Genomic DNA, 24604 nt, shown 5'->3' with positions numbered 1-24604 from the left:
CTTTAAAAAAAAAATAAAAAAAAATTTTATAAATAAACAAACATTAAAAAAAAATTTTTAGATACAAACTTCACAGTGGAGAATTTGACAGATAACTATCTTAACCAACAGATAAAAGTTAACATCACCAGTTATGGATTAAACTGGCATCTCGTGCCTCCTGACATCATGCATGGAGAAGAGCAAGTGCCATTTCTGTGATATTCCCATCAAAAATGTATTATCTAACCTAATTATGAGGAACGTCAGACAAACCCCAAATGAGTGACATTCTACAAGGTCAGATGGAGGTAGAAATTCAAGGGTATCATTATAATATAAATTTCCTGATTTTGACAAGTGTACTGTATGTATGTCTATGTTTTTAGGAAATGCACACTGAAGTATTTTATTTTATTTTATTTTAATGTTTATTTATTTCGAGAGAGAGGAGAGAGAGACAGAGCACGCATGAGTGGGATAGGGGCCGAGAAGGAGACAGAATCGGAAGCAGGCTCCTGTGCTGTCAGCGCCCTACGCGGGCGGGGCTCAAACTCACAAACCGCGAGATCATGAGCTAAGCCAAAGTTGGACACTTAACCAAGTGAGCCACCCAGGCGCCCCAACACACTGACGTATCTTAGAGTAACAAGACAACATGTTTGTAATTTACTCTCCAATGGTTCAGAATGAAATTAGACATACAGTGCGTATATACATGGGGGGAGGCAAATGTGATACGATGCTAGCTGGCAAATCTGGGTAAAAACTAAACAGAAGTTGTATCATTCTCAAGACTTGTATAAATTTGAAGTTATTTCAAAATAACAAGTTTTTAAAGACACACAAATAACGAAGTCCACCACGAATGCCGTCCACTTCAGAGGATTCCTCTTTGAGTTTCCAGTAAGATTTCCTTCGTGGATTCTAAAAGTCACCAACATTTGTGGTAAAAAGAGTAATTTCGGAAGTCAAATCACCCAGGACCTTTACAGACTAATCCAATACTCCCAGGAATATAAGTCAATTATTAAATGTAGAGTCCCGGTACTGATACGCAAACGAACTTTGAAGAGACTTCTCGACAAATACTGGCCCAATGTGAGTTGTTTTACAACAGTGAAAGAGAGAAAGCAAGGGTGAAAAGCTGTCACAAATCGTGCACTGAGGACATGGACAGTTCTGCAGCATCACGGTGAGGGCTCTGATCACACAGACCTAGGTGCACAACTGAGCCCTCCCACTGACTAGCTCAGTGACCTGGGCAAGTTCTTTCTACTTCTGATTTATCATCCACAATACAGCAATAATAATTCTTAGGTTTGTTTTAAGAACAAACTGAGGGGGCGCCTGAGTGGCTTAGTCAGTTAAGCGTCCAACTTCGGCTCAGGTCATGATCTCATGGTTCGGGAGTTCGAGCCCCGTGTCGGGCTCTGTGCTGACAGCTCGGAGCCTGGAGCCTGCTTCGGATTCTGTGTCTCCCTCTGTCTGCCCCCTCTGCTGCTTGCGCTCTATCTCTTGCTCTGTCTCAAAAATAAATAAACATTAAAAAAAAAAAAAAAGAACTGAGAATCCATACAACGTAATATCATTCGGTCATTTAAAAGGAATGAAGCACTGATAAATGCTACAATTTGAATGAACCTTGAAAATATTCTGCTAAATGAAAGAAACCAGACACAAGAGGCCACATGTTGTAGGATTCCATTGATGTGAAATGTCCAGAATAAGCAAATTCACAGAGACAGAAAGTAGATTTAGTGCTTGCTTTAAGGGGGAGAGCTAGGGGCACCTGGGTGGCTCAGTCGGTTAAGTGTCCAAATCTTAGTTTCAGCTCAGGTCATGATTTCACAATTTATGGGTTCAAGCTCCACACTGGGCTCTGAGCTGACAGTGCAGAGCCTGCCTGGGATTCTCTCTCTCTCTCTCTCAAAATAAATAAACAAACTTTTAAAAAGCAGGGGGTGGGAGGGAGGCGGGGGGGACACCTGGGTGGCCCAGTCACGTAAGCGTCTGTCTCTTGATTTTGGCTCAGGTCATCATGATCTCAGTTCGTGAGTCTGAGCCCCACATGGAGCTCTGCGCTGACAGCATGGAGCCTGCTTGTGATTCTGTCTCTCCTTCTCTCCCTGCCCCTCCCCGTCTTGTTCTCGTTCTCTCTCTAAATAAATAAATAAATAAATAAACATTAAAAAAAAAAAAAAAAAGAAGGGGGACAGGTAATAGGTACAGGGTTTCTTTTTGAGTAATGAAAATGTCCTAAAATTGTAATGCAGCATGTGAATGCACTAAAAACCAGTGAACTGTATACTTTAAATAGGTGAACTGTTGTGGTACGTGAATTATCTCTTTAAAGTTGTTGAAAGAAAAAAAGAGAAAGAAAGAAAGAAAGAAAGAAAGAAAGAAAGAAAGAAAGAAAGAAAGAAACCGGGATAATAAAAGAGAGGGCTTTAAATTCACTCATTCCACAAACACCGAATACACGGGCACTGAGGACACACCGGTTAACAGAGTAACATCCCTCTCCTCAACAGGGTTTCTTTATAACGGAGGAGGTAAAAACCAAAAGCTAAAAAAATAAAAGTAAATACATAAGATGTCAGACGGTAAAACTGCTACAAGAGGCAGCGAGAGGGGAATAGAGGATGAGGGAGACACTACTTTTTTTAATGTTTATTTTTGAGAGGGGGAGAGAGAGAGAGAGAGAGAGAGCGAGCACGCATGCGCCCAACGCAGGCCTCAAACCCATGAACCGCAAGACCATGATCTGGCTTAAAATCGAGAGTCAGATACCCAACCAACTGAGCCACCCAGGTGCCCCAAGGGGGATGCTACTTATACAGGATACATGGGGAGCCTCAGCGACAAGGTAACATTTAACAAGACCTAGAAGGAGCAAGGCAGCACATGCCCATATGTGGGAGAGGAGCACGCCAGGCAAGGGGAGGAGCAAGATCAAGGGCACAGGGGAGGACCGTATTTGACACGTGTGCAAGAGGCCAGTGTGGCTGCAGCAGAACAGGCAAGGGACAGACAAGTACATGAGGCCAGTGAGGTCACGAAAAGCCAGAAGATGCAGGGACTCAGAGGGCCCTGTAAAAACATCAGCCTTTATTTTCTGTAAGATGGGAAAGGACTGGAGGGTTTTAGGCAGAGGAGCAACATGATGTGACTTATATTTCTAACGTTTATTTATTTTTGAGACAGAGAGAGACAGAGCATGAACAGGGGAGGGGCAGAGAGAGAGGGAGACACAGAATCTGAAACAGGCTCCAGGCTCTGAGCTGTCAGCACAGAGCCCGACGCAGGGCTCGAACTCACGGACCGTGAGATCATGACCTGAGCCGAAGTCGCACGCTTAACCGACCGAGCCACCCAGGCGCCCCGTGACTTATATTTCTAAATCGCCTTTCAAACTACTGTGCAGGGATAGCACCCAAGTCAGTTAAGAAAGCTACTGTGATATGGGGCGCCTGGGTAGCTCAGTCGGTTAAGCGTCCGACTTCAGCCAGGTCACGATCTCGCGGTCCGCGGGTTTGAGCCCTGCGTCGGGCTCTGGGCTGATGGCTCAGAGCCTGGAGCCTGCTTCCGATTCTGTGTTTCCCTCTCTCTGCCCCTCCCCCATTCATGCTGTGTCTCTCTCTGTCTGAAAAATAAACGTTAAAAAAAAAAAAAAAAAAAAAAAAAAGAAAGCTACTGTGATAAATAATCCGGACGAGAAATGATAGGACCAAGGACCAAGGACCAAGGACCAAGGTGGCAGCAGTGGGAGGAGTGATAAATAGTCCAACTAGGAATATCTTAAGGGTAGCCAACAGGATTCCCTCAGGGATTACACACGGGATGGGAAAGAAAGAAAGAAAGAAGGAAGAAGAATGACTCCTAGGTTTGGAGTCTAGTCAACTCGAGGGTTGGAGATACGGAAAGGGTGGGGAAAGGAAATTAAGTGTTAGAAATGGTACATATGGAATTTAAGATGCTTAGTTACCTGAGTGAGGGGCACACTAAGTACATAATGTTAGATATTACTGACAATCATAATAATAAATATAAGATTGTTCTGACAAGAAATAATCAGAAGAGGCAAGAACGCACACATAGTCCATCAACATTCCTGCTGTTTACATTAATGGAAATTTGTTTTATTTTTAATTTTTCCTGTACCATCTCACTAGTGTTTTAGGGGAATCGAAACATCATTCTCATTGGCCTAGGAAAAAAATCACAGGGCTCAGAACAAAAGGAAAAAATATTAGTTTGCTTTTCACTCTCTCTGAGAGCCTGTCAGAAGATCAAGACAGAATTTCACCCAGGAAGAACTCAACCTTAATTTGTATACCTATCAGCTGGCATCCCATATTTTGCATTCAGTATGATTACCTAAACTACCCAATTTTTTAAATTTTTTTAAATATTTATTTATCTTTGAGAGACAGAGAGAGACGGAGCATGAGTGGGAGAGGAGCAGAGAGAGAGGGAGACACAGAATCCAAAGCAGGCTCCAGGCTCTGAGCCGTCAGCACAGAACCCGATGCGGGGCCTGAACCCACGGACCGTGAGATCCTGACCTGAGCCGAAGCTGGACACCTAACCGCCCCCAATTTTTTTTTTAATCTTGCCCAGCTTCTTTGATCCTTGGTTCCCACCTGAGTCCCCACAGTCCTCAGAGGGCTTCCAGATATTTGTAATTTTTCAAAACATATAATGGAAATCTTACATCACCCCTCAATTTGTCTACCTACATAAAGTAATTAAAATGTCAAATGCCTTTTGTTTGTGGCTGCAAAACAAGTATGGTACTTGGTGTGGTAGTCTGACGCAGAGTGGCATAATGCTGCCTTCTACCAGAAAGAAAGAAAAGAAAAGAAAAGAAAAGAAAAGAAAAGAAAAGAAAAGAAAAGAAAAGAAAAGAAAAGAAAAGAAAGAAAGAAACAATTACCATATAATAAATACAGATTTGGAAACAATTTTTTTCAGAAGGCATAATGCTGCCTTCTTAAAAAAAAGGAAGAAAAAAGGGAAAACGAATTATTATACAATAAATGCAGGTTTGAAAACAATTTTTTTCAGAATATTAGGTTTATGCTTAAAAAAAAAAAAAAAAAAAAGAGGAACCCCCCTGGGTTGAAAAGGCTGGGAATCACTGGCATCGGGTGGCCAAGCCTTATAGGCAGGAACACGGGCTGCAGCTAGTTTGCCCTGGTTCACATCCCAGCTGCATGTGGCCGCGGGCTAGTTATTTCACCTCATCGTTAACTCATCTATAAAATGGGCATAGTAACACGCGCATGTGTGCAAACACACACATGCACGGCATCCTCCTGACCTATACCCCAATTTTTTTCACCTACTACACCTTGAAGATCCTTCTATAGCAGTGCGTTCTTTTTAACAGCTACATGATATTCCATCGTGTGAATATACCGCCCAGAATTTAATTGCCAGTATAGGATATTTACATCATGCCTAGGTTTCGTTATTACAAATAATGCAGCAGAACATATCCGTTACAATCACCATTATACACTTTTTCAAGTACATCTCCAAATCACATTTTTAGAAAACTGCTTTGGCAAGAGTTTGCCTTTCACTTTGACAAATCTCCCCAACTGCACTCAAAAGAAGGTACCAGTTTCGACTCCCATAAACTGAGTGTGAAAGGCCCTGTTTTCTCTCACTTTTGCCAATACTGCATATGTTACCAGATTTTTTCATCTTTGTTGCTCTGATTCATGGGGAAAAAATACCATTCTAGTTTGCATTTCTGGGTGAGACTAAGCACTTTTTCGTATTTTCAAAGTCTCTTTTTCTTCCTTTTGTATGAATTGTCAGTTGGTCACAGCTCGTTTTCTCTCGCATTTTTTTCCTCCGTTATAGGAAGGAGCTCGTGACACAACCAGAAAATGATCCTTTATTATATGTGTGGCAAATATTCATCTTAGCTTTTGCACTTTTCACCCTGCGGTATTCTTTTTCCACAGAAATTCATCGTGGCATGGTGAAATGTATCAGATTTTTCCTTTATGATTTCTAGGTTGCTCACTATACTTAGAACAACTTAATTCACAGCACTGTTGTGAGATAAAAATAAGACATAAAATGCTTAGCACAGAAGCAGCCCTTAGAGTTGCACCTTTGGAACTAGGAATTTACTTTTTAGTCAGAATAAAATTCTCACCATAAAGGAACAGAATTTCACAGGACCCTGCAAGGTGTGGCCCCAACCTCTCTTGCTCTGGTGACTTCTCCGTTTTCCCCATGTGGTCAAGCCTGCTTTTCTCCACGGTCAGATGCTCCCATCCTGCCTCCTCACAGCACCTAAGTGATATCAACATGAAATCTATGCACGCGTTCCTCCAACCACCAGGTTAAAGGCTGGACTGGCAGCTCACAAGGGGGAGAGAGCCTGTCTGTTTCAGCACCAATGTGTAATGTGTACCTCTGGCTCCAAGCAAAGGGGCTCACACATGATTCCTCAAATATCTGTGGCTAGAAGGGAAGGATGAGAGCAGCCATGCGATGGGGGGAGACTGTCACTGCTCTCCCACATCCACAGTTCCCCCACAGACACAGGTCATAGGTGGTGTCACAAGAGGTTGTCAGAAGAGACGCAAATGTCAGATGGCGAAGGCTCTTCTTCTCAGACCTGCCCCACCAACTCTTTTATTTGAAGAAAAAGATGATTATTTCTAGCAATCAATTCTTAGCCAATTTGTAGCGCTAAGGAGTTTATCTTCCCCAATCTGTACGCTATGGCAATTTTAATAAGAATTTCCAAAGCAAATGTCCACAGCCTCAGCGCGTAAGACAAAAACTTATTAAAACCCCCTCATGCACTTGAAAACACTACGTTTTGATATTTTAACTACGTTAACATCAGTGGGGAAAGAACACTCAGTCTACTTCTCTTCGTCTCTGTTACCACTCTGGCACCTATACAGCCCTTCACCCAGCTTTGTTCTCTGGGCCCCTCACCTGTAAACGTGCAGGTGTTCATAACCATGGTAATAGATACACATTAAAAAAAAAAAAAAAAACACAGCTGCTCAGGGTTCTTTCTACGGGACTACAAGCTAAAGCAGACCACATTGGGTAGCCCTATAAACAGATCCCATTTAAAGCAATGAAATTTTACATTTAACCGGGACATTAGAGGGAAAGAACCAAAGTCATAAACATCTCTACAAAGTTTGGCAACCATTCTACCAAGGCTGTGGTGGATAGAATATCAACTGTTTAGTTTTAAGCGTTGTTTAATTTAGTAGGAGTCAAAAGAAAATATAATTTTGTTCTATTAAATGTATTTTTTTTTAAATCACACCTATGTTCTGGATTTGTTTTTCCCTTCAATAAATCCACAAAAAATAAATAAAGAAATATAAAAAAAAAAAAACCCTTGAAAGAAATGTATTTTTACTCACTAATATGAGTTGCATTTTTCTTTCCTTCCCCCCCCCCCCCTTTCGGAGAGAGAGACAGAGACAGAATACAAGCAGGGGAGGGGCAGACAAAGGGAGACACAGAATCCGAAGCAGGCTCCAGGCTCTGAGCTGTCAGCACAGAGCCTGACGCGGGGCTCGAACTCAAGAGCCACAAGATCATGACCAGAGTCGAAGTCGGACGTTTAATCGACTGGGCCACCTAGGCGCCCATGAGTTGCATTTTTCTAAACATGAAATAAGCCCAGCCATCATAGCATGAAAAAAATGTAAAATACTAAATTTTCTTTCCCTTCCTAATTATTTGGATTGAAAAAGGTCAGGATAAGGCACAAGTTTGTTTCCCCATCTTGCACTTTAATTTGGAAAGAAATATTTCAAAATGTGTAAAAAAACATTTGTTTTTAAAAAGCTACTGCTTGTAAAAAGTTAAAGCATAACTTTAAATGTTTCTGGTATGCAATTAGCAAGCATCACAGTAAAGACTGTATATGCAAACCATCATCAATGGATGCTAAATATAGGGAGAAACCCAAGGGGAGCAGGATACAGGCAGGCATGGTTTCACACTGTCTCCTCATCAATTGCTAATTAGTTACAAGAGAGAAAATATTTTATACAAGGAGAAAATGCACAAACTCTTAACCAGGTGATCACTGATGATGACCAACGTCATCAATGGACATTGTGTACTTCCAGATATGATATCCCAAGAAGGACACAGTTATCACCTACATAGTACTCAGGCTAATATCTAATAATGATGATATATCAGACAAATCCAAAATGAGAAATCTTCTATTTTAAAAGGGGAAGGGAGAGATGTATTTTTCCCAAAAATCACTAGCATAAAGGACAAAGGTTGTATGGGGCACCCAGGTGGCTCAGTTAGTTAAGCATCAATCAGACTCTTGATTTCGGGTCAGGTCATGATCTCACAGGTTGTGAGTTCAAGCCCTGAATCAGGCTCTGTGCTGGCAGTGCAGAACCTGCATGGGATTCTCTCTCTCTCTCTCTCCCTCCCTCTCTGTCTCTCCCTCCCTCATACCCTCTGTCTCTCTCTCTTAAAAATTAACAAATCAACTTAAAAAAAAAAAAGACAAAAGGCTATAGAAGTATTCCAGATTTAAGAGATCTAACAGCTAAATACAACTGGATCCTATACTAGAAGAGGAAAAAAAATCTATAAAGGACATTATTGGGTCAACTGGCACAGCTACAATATAACAGGTTAGACAAAAGGATTATTATCAATGGTAAAATTACTACAGTTAAAAATTAAAAAGGGGTGCCTGGATGGCTCAGTTGGGTAAGTGTGTAACTCTTGATTTTGGCTCAGGTCATGATCTCACCATTCACAATGGAGCTTCATGTCGGGCTGTGCACTGACAGTGTGGAGCCTGCTTGGGATTCTCTCTCTCCCTCTCTCTCTCTGCCCCTCCCCCGCACATGTGTGCTCACGCTCTCTCTTTCTCTCTCTCAAAATAAATAAATACACTTAAAAATTTTTTAAATGATAACTTTATTCTTAATGTTTATTTTGAGGGAGAGAGAGAGTATAAACAGGGGAGGGGGGGAGAGAGAGAGGGAGACACAGAATCCGAAGCAGGCTCCAGGCTCTGAGCTGTCGGCACAAGAGCCCAACACTGGGCTCAAACTCACAAACCTGAGTTTCGTGACCTGAGCCGATGTCAGACACTTAACCGACTGAATCACCAAGGCGCCCCAAGGATAACTTTATTCTTAGAAAATATGCACTGAAGGGGCGCCTGGGTGGCTCAGTCAGTTAAACATCCCACTTCGCCTCAGGTCATGATCTCACAGTTGGTGGGTTCCAGCCCTGCGTCAGGCATTGTGCCAGAGCTTGCTTCAGATTCTGTGTCTCCTCCTCTCTCTATCCCTCCCCTGCTCATGCTCTGTCTCTGTCTCTGTCTCTCAATAATATATAAACGTGAAAAAATTTTTTTTAATTTTTTTTTTTTAACGTTTATTTATTTTTGAGACAGAGAGAGACAGAGCATGAACGGGGGAGGGTCAGAGAGAGGGAGACACAGAATCTGAAACAGGTTCCAGGCTCTGAGCTGTCAGCACAGAGCCCGATGCGGGGCTCGAACTCACGGACCGCGAGATCATGACCTGAGCCGAAGTCGGCCGCTTAACCGACTGAGCCACCCAGGCGCCCCAAAAAAAAAAAATTTTTTTTAAAGAAAATATGCACTGAAGTATTTAAGGGTAAAGGACTATGATATATGTAATTTACCCTCAAATGTTTGGGGCAAGATTATAAAATATTATATACGTGTATTTACAGACACAGAACATAAAGCAAATGGGATGAAAAGTTAACAGTACTGAGTCTGGGTAAATGGTACGCCATCTATATGTGTATTCTTTGTACTATTTTTATTCTTGTAACTTTTCTCTAAGTTTGAAATGAATCCCAAGTAAATAAAAATTCTTTAAAATTTTTCTGAAATATCCATTTGCTACAGTTACCAGCATGACTTACATCATCAGTAAGTTCTCCATCCCTACACCCCCGAAGCTGGCTGTGCTAGGTACCAAAACAGGGATGACAGAGAGAAGAAAATAAGTAAGACAGAGAGGAGAATTCACATGGAGATAGAGTATGGGGACAGAAAGAAGACAGATTTATCGTTTTACTACCAAAAATATTATATATTTAAATAAGAACTTACAAATTGTAAAATAAAGATCTCTCCACGTTTATTACACATACCTTTCTTCAGCAGTTGTGAACTAGCCCTGATAGCAAGGACAAAGCAACACAGTATTTGCTTTCATCCGTCATGGCTGATTAAAATTACTGCTACACTTACTGAATGCCATGTGCCAATTCTGAAACTCCAGAAATCAAACTTTTAACCATTACCTTCGGCTACTTATTTCTAAAAATTTCTAACAGCAGGATCTAAACCCACACATTGTCCTATTGTAACCGCATGCTCTCACCTTTGCATATTTTACAGGAATAATGCTTACAGAGTAACCTGCTGATGCTGAGGACGCAAAAGACATTACAAAAGTGACTTCTGCTGCTGAAGGTGAAGCCTGGTAAACACCACCCGACCCATCAGGTAGACTGGCAACAGGAGATGCGGCCGTTGGATGGTGGTCTCTTTACCCCTTTATTAAATAAACTATTATTTCATTTACAACTTACAAGTATGCCTATCATGTTATTAAGAGACAACAGAGGAGGGTGATGTTTACAGAGGAAACTCGGTAACCAGCACTTAGCACAAAGGCTGGACACAGCAAGAGTTTAATACACATTGGCTATCACTTTTGTTATCATTATTATTACTGGTGGAACATAGCAGGAAAGATTCATCTCATGCATAATTATGTCACTATCACAACAGGCCCTGTTGACGTATATATCATTTATGTTGCACTGCCTTTTAATAAACTTAACTTCAAGGTTCAAGGGCTGTCCCTACATTATTTCAAATAGCATATAATTAGAAATTAAAAGTGCTAGTCCATACCCTATCTACTTGAGCTTTGATATATTTTAAACTCTTTTTCCTGAGCTGTTTTTTCCGAAAAGCACTGGTAATCACTGAAAACTTTTTCCCACTTATAGTTAATATTTGTGTCCAACCACTGACAATTCTGGGATGTGCAGCATGCTTATCACAAATAAGGAGAAGTTAGAGTTCACTCAATCCCTTAGTTCTTAACGAGGGTAAAGACAAACAGTAGAATTAATAAAATTAGTATTACAGGGCTGTCCTCAAGGATTATAAACACTTGAACTATTAGGTACTAAGGCCACACATCTCTATGCCTGGCCCCATCTTCCACCTGATGTGGATGTAAATGGCAGAGTTTAGTCTACCAAAAAAAAAAAAAAAAAAGGTAATGCAAATGCATCTGTACTACAGGAGACAAATTACTATAACTCCATTTGAGTTAATCAACAAGGTGATTAATATCGTGGGTCCAGACAAGATGAGATGAAACAGATAAATTTCCAGTCCTCCCTTGTATATAGTAGGCATTTGATGAATGGCTGTTGACCGAATTTGGGGGGGAGGATAAAATACATGGGGAAAAGGGGGATAGAGAAAAAGTCACATGGGAAGGAGAGAGGGAAGGAAGAGTGTCCCCCTTTTGCTCATTCTAACACCTGCACACCTGTCAGCCCCTGATGATCCCTTCTAACTGGCCATCTTCTGGCGTTATTATTTACTAAGGATCTCAGGTCATACGTGTTCTAGACAGGGACCACCCATCCCTTAGAAAGAGCTGAGAGCGTGTATGTGTGTGCACATACACACACACCACCACCACCACTTGTGAAAAAAGAGCCACAAACCGGTGTCTAAAAACAAAATGCCTAAAACACATGAGACTGAGTGAGCCTCAAGAAACAAAAGACAGAATCCCTGCCTGCAGGAGAGTTTACAAACCCACACGATTTTCTGGGAAATCACACCAGAAATCTAACCCCCCCACCCCCCGTTAGTGAACACATATTCTACAAAGCCTTCGCTCTCTGAGGCTAGGAACTTATTTATGTCAAGTGAGTTTAAAAAAAAAAAAAAGAAAAAAGAAATGCTGACAAACCAAAAAGAAAATACAATGATGCTGAATTTTTTGTTTTATCTATGCACCCTCTTCCCCCAGGGGTGTGGGGCAACAGTCAAGCAGGCCGATAATTTCAGGAACTTATTCTCAAGACTGTCATGCTAAGAAGAGTAAACTAGGGATCCAAAGTCTAATTTCAGTTTCTTGACTAAATATAAAGTGACACTGGGTATATCTTTTGTACCAGCTGCTCCAAAAAAAAAAAAAAAAAAAAATCATTATCTTTGTCCTTGGGGAGAAAGTTTATAGTTTGGTACTTCCTGCAGATTACAAGAATATTCCTCTTTTCTAATTAAATTTTAATATCCTGTAGGAAAAGGATAAGTCATGAAGAAAGGGCAGTCAATAGGGACCAGCATTCTAAGTAACAGAAGCTAGAAAAAAAGTTGTTAAGGCAGCTTTTTAATGGTAGTGGATCGTGGATAGCTCTGTCTTTATAATATCTTCTCATGGAATTTCACTGGTCAGCATCATGGCTCTGATGACAAGGCAATAAAAGCAAACTGCCTCCAAGTCTTTCTACAAATGGTTGCTACCCTAGTTCAAAGCCTCTCTCTCAGTCGTCTGCTCTCCCTGAGTCCACTCGTGTCTCCTACAACCCTTCCTTCACGCTAGCCAGAAGGATATTTTTAAACTGACCAGCTCATGCCACTCCCCTGATCACATCCTTCTATGGCTTTACACTGCTCTTAAAATACAATCCAAACTCCTCTCCATGGTCCACATGACATTTGAAGACTTTACAAGTTCCTATGTGGTCCAGTCCCCACCTACCTCCCCAGGCTCCCTTTTGCTCTTAAAGTGCTCCAAGAACTTCCCCACCTCAACACTTGCATACTTGCTGTTTCCCAATGCCCAAACACCCACCCAGGGCCTAGCACAGCGCCTGGCGCATAGTAATCTCACAATAGTTCTCGAGTGAGTGGATCAACATTTCAATAGAATGGTTCGATGGGATGATAAAGACTGGAATCTAGAACGCATTATCTTTACAATAAACATATTATATGTCTGTGTGTGTGTGTGTGTGTGTGTGTGTGTATTTGTACATATATATGTATGTATTCAGTATAGGCAGACCTACAGCATGTATATATGTATATATCAGCATACGAGAACGTATGTATTCTAAACAGAATATTCTATACGAATAAATTTCTATTTCAGTTTAATACTAGCTTTATCAAACCCACTTGACATCGGCACACAAGTCTGTCTACCTCTCTGAATTCAATGCTCCTTGCAAACATGAATAGTACCATCCATGTTTCAGCGTTGTCAAGGACGGCAGCACACGCAAGTTTACGAAACGCACACAACGCTCCAAAACTCAGTCGTGAACCGAGCTGCAATTTAGGGCGTTTGAATCCAGTTCGGGGTCTTAAAGCCTTGGCTGCAGTACACAACTCCTACAGAGCATCAGTATTTGCCTTTCCTTAAAGGTAAGGCAGTATTTGCCTTGCCTCAGAAACGTCCGCACTGGATGGCAAGTGCTGTCTGAGTCCCAAAGGGAAAGAGGAATAAGCACAGCGTCCTATTGTTCGGTGGCTGCCTAACAAAGTCCACTAAGGCCCGCTAGTAACAATCACAAGCACGAGCTGGCTCTGCTTTTTCAGGATCTTGTGCGACTCTCCAACAGGCTCCACACTGACCATGTACAAGAAGGGTAAGTAATCTTAGCGGTGGCCCCTGCATTTGAGCAGCTCTGGTCAAAACCCTGAGCTTACACAGGGACACAACACTAATAAAGACATCCCGGTCGCAATTGGAAAGGCACAGAACTGTCATTTTTCAGCAAGGCAAGTTTATTTACTCCCACGGGAGATAAACAAACATGGCCACCAGGGAGAGCCTGGGACAAAATGTACTTGACCTGCAACAGATAAACCAAAAGCCTGGAGTGTGCGAAGGAGCTACATTTTCTGCTCCTATGTAGCTCCTCTCGGCTCAAGTCATTGTACACTATCTTTCAGAAAAACAAAAAAGCAAATGTAAAGGATGTGCCATATGCTGAAAGAGGGCTTGGAGAATACAGACAGTTTTGTCAGCTGAACAAGGCAGAAATCAGGCACACAAGCAACCTCAAAAGCTAAATTCGGTACTACGACCACTAAATTATGGGGGGAGGAGGGAGTCATTTCATTATTCACTGCCTTCATTTCCCTACCTGTGATGTTGAGAAATATCAGTATACTGAATACACTTACATTTTAATTACTGAATGTATACAAAATCTAAATCCTAAACACACCGCAAAGAATTATTTTGATTTAAATTAAGCAAGCAAAACAAAATTGAGAATAGTATTGGTCGTTCAGAAATCAACTCATATGATCATCGCCTCAGAAAGATCATTCCTAAACTCATCAAACGAACTACATTATCCCCCTTTGTTGTTTTTTATTCCTCCCGGCAGTTTTTACCACCCGAAATTGTGACATTCATTCATATGTTTCTTTTCTCTCTCTCTCTCTCTCTCTCTCTCTCTCTCTCTGGACCAAAAGAATAACATCGTTGCCAGTCTTCCGGCTTTATCTGGCATGGTTCAATAACTATTTGTTGACTGAATTAATACTGAGGTTAAAAATAATTTGAAAAAGAACAACAAAGCTGGAAGACTAACGCTGATTTCAAACCTTATAATAAAACCACGATAATCAAGACTATGTGGTATTGGCATAAGGACAGACGACTAGATCAATAACATAGAATGGAGTCCAGAAACAGATCCACACATAAATGGACAACAGATTTTCAACAAAGGTGTGAATTCGAGAAAGACAGTCTTTTGAACAAATAGCACTAGAACCACTGGACATCTATATGCAAAATGTATACAAACACACACACACACACACACACACACACACGTCTCCACACCTCACAATATACAAAAATTAACTCAAAGTGGATCATAAACCTAAAGCCTTTTAAAAAACATTTGAGGCCTTGGGTTAAGCAAAGCTTCCTCAGCATGATCCATTAAAAAAAATTGATAAACTGGACTTCATCAAAATTAAAAACCTCTGCTCTTCAAAAGAGACTGGTAAAAAATGAAAAGACAAGCCACAAACTAAAAGAAAATATTTGCAATTCTGATAAAGAACTTGTATCCAGAATAAAGAATTTTTTTTATTTTTTTAATGTTTATTTATTTTTGAGAGAGAGAGAGAGAGAGAGAGAGAGAGTGAGCAGGGGAGGAGCAGAGAGAGAGAGAGACACAGAATCTGAAACAGGCTCCAGGCTCTGAGCTGTCAGCACAGAGCCCGATGCGGGGCTCGAACTCATGGACTGTGAGATCATGACCTGAGCTGAAGTTGGACGCTCAACCGACTGAGCCACTCAGACACCCCAGAATAAAGAATTCTTGAATCTCAATTCAAAAAAACAACTAAATAAATATGGAGGAAAATAGTTGGGCCGATTAGACACGTCACCAAGGAAGATATACAGATGGCAAAAACAGCACATGAAAAGATGATCAACATTATTAGTCACCAAGAAAAATACTAATTAGAACTACAATGAGATACCAGGATACACCCACTAAAATGGTTAACATTTAAAAACTGACCATACCAAGTGTTGACAGAGATGTGGGGTAACTGTAACTCCCATATGCTACTGGTGGGAATGTAAACAGTTTAGCAATTTCTGAAAAAAGTGAATTATACATCTACTGTATGATCCAGCCATTCCCCCCACCCCAACAGGTATTTTCTTAAATACCTCTTGTACATTCACAGCAGCTTTGTTTGTGAGAGCCAAACTCCAGAACAACCCAAATGGTCCATCAACAGGTGGATGGATAAGCAAACAGTAAGACACCCACACAATGGAGTGTTACCAAGCAATAAAGAGAAATGAACTTTTGATGCATGCTACAACATGAATCTCCACATAATTATGCTGAGCATAAGAAACCAGACATAAAGTTCCATTTATATAAAATTCTAGGAAGTACAAACTAATGTGTCCTGACAGAAAGAAGAACAGCGATCACTTGACAAGGAAGGGATTAAAAAGGACACAAGGAAACATCACAAGGGACGATGGATACGTTCATTACCTTCACTGTGGTGATGGTTTCAGGAGCGTATGCACACGTCAAAACATCAAATTGAACACTTAAATGTACGCAACTTATTGCGTGTCACTTATACCTTAATAAAGCTGGTTAAAAATAATAAAAGAGACCTACAGCCTGAAGAAATAATAAATAATTCCCAATCTGACTTTTTAGGTGGCACACGTTTCTTCTCGATAATAGATGGGGGCCAGAGAAAAGGAATGATCTCTCCACTTGCTGCTTTGGCTACAGCACTTCCCTGCTTCTACGCTAACAAGCTGGACAATGTAGGGTCTATTACCACCCGGCCCCTTCCCCACTCCCAACCCCCAGTCTTTTTGTCTCCTAAAGAAGCAGATCCTTACTTGTCTGGAAGAGCAGACACAAGGAACAAAAGGTTCAATGGCTATTTGACAGATTAAAGAATAGACAACTGTTTTATTTAAAAGCTCCCTAAAGAATTAGAACATTTGAGGCTATCCACTGTTCTGTTGAAACGCAGTTACATATTACCCAGATCTGTAAGCACTTGCCAAGAGACCTGTCCAAGTCACTCACTTCCTAAGAGTTTATGGTTTTCTTTTCTCTCCCTCTTTTCCTTCCACGAATGAAAAATGTGCAGGTGTATTTCGAGAAGACATTCCTAATATTTTGAAAGTTCTCTCATTCAAATAACCCCAACAGCTTGAGACAGTTTTGAAATGTCTAAGACAGTGATCATTACAAGACAATAAAGGAAAAGACCAAACAACGGGTCTTATGTGTGAATCGTAATAAAGAGTGGCAATACAAAATAAAAGGACCATTATCTGAAAACAGTAAGTCACGCTACAGTTTACCAACAAAATAAGGCTCACAAATGATTAACAATAGTTATAAGATAATAATAGCAACATGGTGATTAATAGCAGAGATTCTGGCTCCACCACTTATTGGTCGAGTGAGCTCAGGCAAGTTGCCTAACTTCTGAAAATCAGTTTACTCATCTTTAGAACCAGGATAATAGTAATGATAATAATAAGAGAAATAATTCCTCTTCTCATAGGGTTATAGTGAGGATTAAATGTATTTGGTTTACAGTAACAACTAAATAAATGTTAGCTATTAGTCGTATTATTACTCTGAACTTTCAAAGGATCTCATTAATTCACTAATCCTCCTGACTCTTAGGTGCAAATCCTGTCATTTACTAGCATGTAACTTCTAAGCCTCAGTTTCCACACCCGTAAAACGGGAGGGATTAACGTTACCTGACTTGTAAAGTTGTGGTTAAGGATTAACTACAGATACAGCTCCCTTCCCTCCCATCTCCCAAAGCGAAGACCGCGGAGGAAGGAAATACTTCTAATAGCAGCAGATACAGTCAGTTTTTCCACTTCTGGCACGTGAGGCGTGGGGGAGAAAGGAGGTGCAAAGAGCCACAAAGAGGGGTCAAGTTCCTGAGTGAAGCCCCCAAACGCGCGCGAGAGGCAGTGACCCAGAGCGGCTCGACAGTCGGGGGCCTGGCCCCGCGCAACTCCCTCCTCTCCCCTCCCGCGTCCCGGGCCGAGGAGCCTCCCCAAGTGAGCGGGGTTATTTCGGAATCACCATGAGGCAATTCTCATGAGGCAATGGGTCAGGAATGCGGCGCTGAGCCGGGCCGCTGGCGTCCGCGGTTCCCCGGGCGGCTCTACCTGCCCCCGTCCTGACGGGCATCCCCAGGGCTGAGGGAGCCGGAACTCGGGGAGGCAGGAAATGAATGGGGACCCGAGAGGTGGGGGCACGGTGGCGCCGGGCCCCCCGGCCCAGGGAGGACTAGAAGTTGGGAGAGAGCCTGCCCCCACGACCCCCGGCGGGAGTCCGAACCCCGGCCGGGGCGCCCCCTCCCGGGCGGGGCTGATCGAAAGCGGCGGGGGCCGGGCCGAGGCCCGGGCCGGGCCCTCGGGGCTCCTCACCTCCGCGATGTCATGTTCCTCCCGCCCTCCGGCTCCGCGACGGACCCGCTCCTTACTCAGGTTCCGCTGGGCCCGGTCACATCGGGCTGGCCCGAGGGAGGCCCGCTCGGGACCGGACGGGGGGCAGAGCCAGCCGGCCGCGCGCAGACCCCCCTCCAGGCCTGGGGATCCCGGAGACTGTGCAGCCGCCCCCCAAACCCGGTTCGCTCCTCCTCCTCCTCCCCCGCCTATCGCCGCCGGCGCCGCCGTGACGTCACCCCGCGCGACGCCCGCCGCCACTTCCTGCTCCCAGGGCGCCCGGGACTGAGCAGCGGCTGGTAATAGCGGTTCGTAGGCTCGATGGAGCCGCCGCGACTCATTTCCCGAAGCCCCTTCACCCTCCTTTGGACCTGGGCTGCAAGGTGCGCGTGGCGTCCTCACTGCGGGGCTCACTCCCACGAACCGGTTGCATCCGCTCCCACCGTGTCACTTCCCTGCACTGACTGCCAAACCGAGTTTCATTCATTTCGTTCCACAAATCGCCGCTCCACTTTTTAGCTGTGTAACCTTAGGAAAGTTGCTGAGCCTCAGTTGTTGAGTCTCTGAGCTTCACTTTTCTCCGTTTCTTCATCTCTGTAAAATGAAGGTAGTACTATAATTGTATTCTCTTCGTAGGATTATCGTGAAGATTAAATATGCAAAATGCTTAGGACTAACCCTGGCCTATTTAATAAGTGCTTTGTAATTGTTAGCTGGATTGTCATTATAGTTAAACATTTGTTGAATATTTTCTGTCTGGGTGTCCATAGTTTTAAGCTATGGGGATACAGTGGTGAACTGGAAAGACAGTCTCTGCTAAAATACTCAAGACAATACTGTACTTCCATCTTCCTTTCCTTGTCTTTTCTCCATACCCCTTTATATTATCATTTTAAATAGGATAGTTAGGTAAGTCTTCACTGAGGATGACAACTTGAGCAAAGATCTGATCCTGGAGCAGTCAGTGGGAATAATTCAGGCGAATAGCATTTCAAGCACAGGGAGAGGCAAGTGCAAAATCCCTGAGGCAACAGGCTGCCTCCTATATTCCAAAAACTATGAAGAGGTCTCTGGCTGGGGCACAGAAGGAGGTGCGAGGGGTGAAGAGGGAGCAGTAGGAGATGAGGTGAGAACAAGATAGAAATGATCTCGGGTCCTACAGGCTATTAAATGAACAGTAAAATGGAGAGTCGTTGAAAGATTTTTCAATAGAGAAGGACTATAATCCCTGTTTTAAAAATGAAAGTAATAGGGGTGCCTGGGTGGCTCAGCTGGTTAAGCGTCTGACTTTGGCTCAGGTCATGATCTCGTGGTTTGTGGGTTTAAGCCCCAGGGCGGGCTCTGTGCTGACAGCTCCGAGCCTGGAGCCTGCTTCAGATTCTGTGTCTCCCTCTCTCTTTGCCGCTCCCCCACTCATGCTCTGTCTCTGTCTCTCAAAAATGAATAAACTTAAAAAAAAAAAAAGTAAAAGTAATAAAGTAAGGGTACTCTATTAGAATCAGATCAAGAGGGCAAGTCTGGAAGCAGACTAGTTCAGAATACTAACATACTGTAATATTCCAGGCTAGAGATGATGGTGGCTCAGACCAGAATGAGAGGGTAGAGCTTTTCCCTGATGATGGCCCTTCTGACTCATAAAAGGTCACAGATGTAGTAAGTGGCAGAGTCAGAATTCAAACCCACATCTACGTAGCTTCAAAATCTTCTTATTTCCTCCCAATGTTCCCCTCCTCATTTCTATACAGAGAACTCTTTTATAGTGTTCTGTTTCAGCCTTGGTGATATGGAAAAAAAATCCTTGTAAAATTTGTCTTTAATATACGTCAGTTTAATTTAGGTCATAGGCCTTCAACAAGCAGTTGTCCAACCTGTTTCTTTCCAGACCCCCTAAGTCCTGGCCTCCTAGATGACTCGAACAACACTCTAGCTGATCTTAGGCCTGCAGATTTGCTCTTTCCAGCCCATCCTTTGGATAATAGCCAGAGTAATCTAAAATGCAAAACTAGTCACTCCCTACATTGAGTACCTCAATGGCTATTCACTGTTTCTAGGATGAAGTCACAAAAATTTTTAACCTACCTAGTCTGGTCCCTGCTTTTTTTACCAACCCTTCTTCCCACCCCTCTATGACCCAGGCTTGCTGAGTGACTTTTGGCTCTCCTCAATATACCATGTTCTTTCCCAGCTCACGGGGCCTTTAAACAATCTGCTCTCTCTTCCTAGAGGGTTCTTTCTGGCCTCATTCCTCATTAACTCTAGTCTACTCCTCAGATCTCAGACTAGAAGTCATCTCCTCTGGGTTGGGAAGACTTACCTGATTCTCCCAGTCCAGGTCAGATGGTCCCCAAGACACCTATCCTAGCTTAGAACTGAACACAGTCCACTATAAAGCTAAGATACAGTGTCATATGGGGGTTAAATTCTTGATTCCAAAGCTCAACCTTCCTGCCTGGGTGTCCATAAGTAAGTCATTTGACTTCTCCGTATCTCCGTTTCCTTCTCTTGTAAAATGGAGGGAACAACATAGGTAGGTGGTGAAGCATTAAAGATTTGTTTTTTATAAAGTGCTTAGTGCCAGTCACATAAGTACTTGACAAATGCTGGTTATCATTTGTCTCTTTTCCAAAGTAAACTGTAAGCTCTTGGAATGCAGAAACCATTGCTTCCCCAGTCTTCCCTATATTCTGGACACTCTGCAGCTGGAATGATCTTTCAGGAATACAAACCTAATCATGTCATTCTGTGCTATGAGGGAGTTCGAAGACTTTAGCACTAGGAATGAAAACCTTCCATTAGCACATCAGGCCCTTCTAAATGTGAACCATGCCCACCTGTTCAGCTCCATTTACTCCCACTCCCTCACATAATCTGGCAGTTTCCAAAGGCCTCTTGCTGTTTCTTGCATCCTGTCTTCCTAAATTTAGTTCCTTCTGTCTGGAACACCCTTTAAACCCATCTCCATCCGGAAAACTAAGCATCAGACAAAATTCAACTCTCATTCAATCAGCTTCTCCAAGAAACATTCTTTGCACACCCCCCCAAAACCACTTCCTGAGTATAAAATAGAGACCCCCCCCCTCCCCTATGGGGGCTGCCTATTCATCCCTCTATAGGCCCTTAACACAGTTTAACATCATTGTTGGTTGATTCTTCTGTCTCTTCCCCTGGACTATGAGTTCCTTTTAGAACAAAGTCTTTGTCTTCTTCATCTTTATTTTATTTTATTTTTTTAAGTAGGCTCCATGCCCAATATGGGGCTTGAACTCCTAACCCTGAGATCAAGAGTTGCATGTTTCACAAAAACTGAGTGAGCCAGGAGTCCCCTTCTTCCTTTTGATATGCCCAGAGCCTATTACAGTGCCTGGCTTAGAACAGGCTTAAGAAATGTTCATTTAGGGGTGCCTGGGTGGCTCGGTCAGTTGAGCATCCGACTCTTGGTTTCGGCTCAGGTAATGATCTCATGGTTTCCCGGGTTCGGGCCCGCTTTGGGATTCTCTCTCTCCCTCCCTCTGCCCCTCCCCTACTTGTGCTCTGTCTCTCTCAAAATAAAAAAATAAATTTTAAACTAAAAATTTAAATAGAAAAGAAATATTCACTTAGGAAAAATTAAAAAGAAATATCTGGGGCACTTGGCTGGTTCAGTCGGTTAAGTGTCTGACTTTTGCTCATGGTTTGTGAGTTTGAGCCCCGGGTCAACCCTAACAGTGTGGAGCCTGCTTGGTATACTCTCTCTCTCCATCTCTCCCTCTCTTTCTGCCCCTCACCCCCTCGTGCTTTAACTCTCAAAAACAAATAAATAAACTTTAAAAAAAGAAAAGTACTCATTTAGAGATACTTTATTTTTATTTCTTTCTCTTTTTGTAAAAAAAATATATTTTTTAATGTTTTTATTTATTTTTGAGACAGAGAGAGACCGAGCATGAGCAGGGGAGGGGCAGAGAGAGAGGGAGACACAGAATCCGAAGCAGGCTCCAGGCTCCGAGCTGTCAGCACAGAGCCCAACGCAGGGCTCAAACTCACAGACTGCAAGATCATGACCTGAGCCGAAGTCGGACGACCAACGGACTGAGCCACCCAGGCTCCCCTATTTCTTTCTCAACTACAAAAGCAATACAAATTCCTTACAACAAGCCAAATAAAAATAGTTTTCCCTGCTCCTCAATGTATATATATTCCCTACTCCACCCCCACCAGTGTTAATAATTTGGTATTACACTTCCACTTTTCTCTATCCCTATACAAACACACACACATACATCCCACACCTACACTCACATACATAACATATAGGGATTTTTTTCTATTTTATTTATTTTTTTTAAGTTTTACTCATTTTGAGAGAGAGAGCATGAAAGCAGGGGAGGGTCAGAGAGAGAGAGAGAGGGAGAGAGAATTCCAAGCAGGCTCTGTACCGTCAGCTTGGAAACTGGTGTAGGGCTTGAACTCACGAGCCTCAAGCTCATGAACTGAGCCAAAGTCAGATGCTTAACTGACTGAGTCACCCAGGTGCCCCTATTTTTTAAAAATGTCTTTTAATGTTTATTTTTGAGAGATAGAAAGACAGACAGAGTGAGAGCAGAGAAGGAGCAGAGAGAGAGGGACACAGAATCTGAAGCAGGCTCCAGGCTTTGAGCTGTCAGCACAGAGCCCGACACGGGACTCGAACTCACAAACCATGAGATCATGATATGAGCCAAAGTCGGATGCTTAACCAACTGAGCCACCAATTTTTTAAATGAGTTCATAATATGTGTCTGTGTTCATGGATTCATAATATGTATATCGTATTAAGTATGTGAATATATATGCATATATAATCACAAAGACATATCATAACTTTTTCTCTTAATATATCGTGAATATCCCTAGACCAGCATAGTATTCAATACAATATAATCTGAGCCATATATGTAATATTAAAGACTATAGTATTCACATTTAAAAAAGGAAAAGGAGGGGTGCCTGACTGGCTCAGTTGGTAGAGCATGTGATTCTTGATCGCAGGGTCATGAGTTCAGGCACCACCTTGGGTGTTGAGCCTACCTAAAAATATATAAGTAAATAAATAAAAAATTTTTAAAAAGTAAAAACAGGGGCGCCTGGGTGGCTCAGTCGGTTAAGTGTCCGACTTCAGCTCAGGTCACGATCTCGCGGTCCGTGAGTTCGAGCCCCGCGTCGGGCTCTGGGCTGATGGCTCGGAGCCTGGAGCCTGCTTCCGATTCTGTGTCTCGCTCTCTCTCTGCCCCTCCCCCGTTCATGCTGTCTCTCTCTGTCTCAAAAATAAATAAAAAAACGTTAAAAAAAAAAAAAGTAAAAACAGATGAAATCCATGCAAATGTTTAACTCAGTGTCTCACGATATTATCATTCAACATATAATCAATAAATAGAAAACATTAATGAGTTAGCTTACATTCTTTTTTTCTTGTTAAGCCTTCAAAGTCCAGTATTTTACCCTTATAGCACATCTCAATCTGAACTGGCTACATCTCCAATGCTCCATAACCACATTTGGCTAATGGTACTATATTGGACAGCACATTTAGATGTAAGTCATGCTTTCTCATAGCTGCATAATATTCTGTGGAATGGATATACATTTACAGTCAATTTCTGTGTTAATGGGCATGCAAATTATTTCTAAGGTTTCAGGGGTGGGGAGTCGCACTGAAAGTAGTGTTCCATGAACTTGCTTATTTTTTTAAGTTTATTTATTCATTTTGATTTAAAAATTTTTAACTTAAAAAAAAATAATAAAAATGCTTTTAAAAAGAGGGGCACCTGGGTGGCTCAGTCAGTTGAGCATCAGACTTTGGCTCTGGTCATGATCTTGTGGTCCGTGGGTTCAAGCCCCACATCGGGCTGTGAGCTGACAGCTCAGAGCTTGGAGCCTGCTTTGGATTCTGCGTCTCCCTCTCTCTCTGCCCCTCCCCCACTCGCGCTCTGTCTCTCTCTCTCTCACAAAAATAAATAAACATGAAAAAAAATTTAGGGGCACTTGGGTGGCTCTGTCGGTTAAGCGTCCAACTCTTGGTTTCAGCTTAGATCATGATCTCACAGTCTGTGGGTTCGAGCCCCACATTGGGCTCTGCGCTGATAGTGTGGAACCTGCTTGGGATTCTCTGTCTCCTTCACTCCCTTTGCCCCTCCCCCACTCGCTCTCTGTCTCTCTCAAAAAACTAAACTTAAAAAAAAATTAAAGCTTATTTATTTATTTTGAGAGAGAGGGAGGGGGTGGGGCAGAGAGAGAGAATCCCTGTCCGCAGTGCAGAGCCCCACCTGAACTCACGAACCACAAGACGAACTGAGCTGAAACCAAGAGTCAGGGGGTTAACCGACTGAGCTACCCAGGTGCCCCGTGTGTTTTGTTTTGTTTTGTTTTGTTTTTTAATTTTTTAATGTTTGTTTTTGAAGCAGGCTCCAGGCTCTGAGCTGTCAGCACAGAACCCCACGCGGGGCTCAAATCCCCAAACTGAGAGATCATGACCTGAGCTGAAGTTGGACGCTCAACCGACTGAGCCACCCAGGCTCCCATCCCCATCTTTTTTT

The 24604-nt window shown here is 42.6% G+C and overlaps 1 protein-coding gene across 2 annotated transcripts in view; it reads right to left on the bottom strand.

Moving 5' to 3' along the window:
* The window catches only part of PTPN11 (protein tyrosine phosphatase non-receptor type 11), an 80842-nt gene extending 62594 nt beyond the window's left edge, over positions 1-18248 (bottom strand). For both annotated transcript variants that reach the window (XM_042911741.1, XM_042911742.1), the window contains exon 1: positions 18039-18248. In XM_042911741.1, coding sequence (XP_042767675.1) covers positions 18039-18052 — 14 coding nt within the window. In that variant the 5' untranslated portion in view covers positions 18053-18248. The remainder of the gene's footprint in view (positions 1-18038) is intronic.
* Positions 18249-24604: the final 6356 nt, after the last annotated feature.

This window comes from Panthera leo, chromosome D3 (assembly GCF_018350215.1).
Source record: "Panthera leo isolate Ple1 chromosome D3, P.leo_Ple1_pat1.1, whole genome shotgun sequence".
Taxonomy (NCBI): domain Eukaryota; kingdom Metazoa; phylum Chordata; class Mammalia; order Carnivora; family Felidae; genus Panthera; species Panthera leo.
Note: the sequence above shows the minus strand (reverse complement) of the source record. Positions and strands in the feature narration are given on the sequence as shown.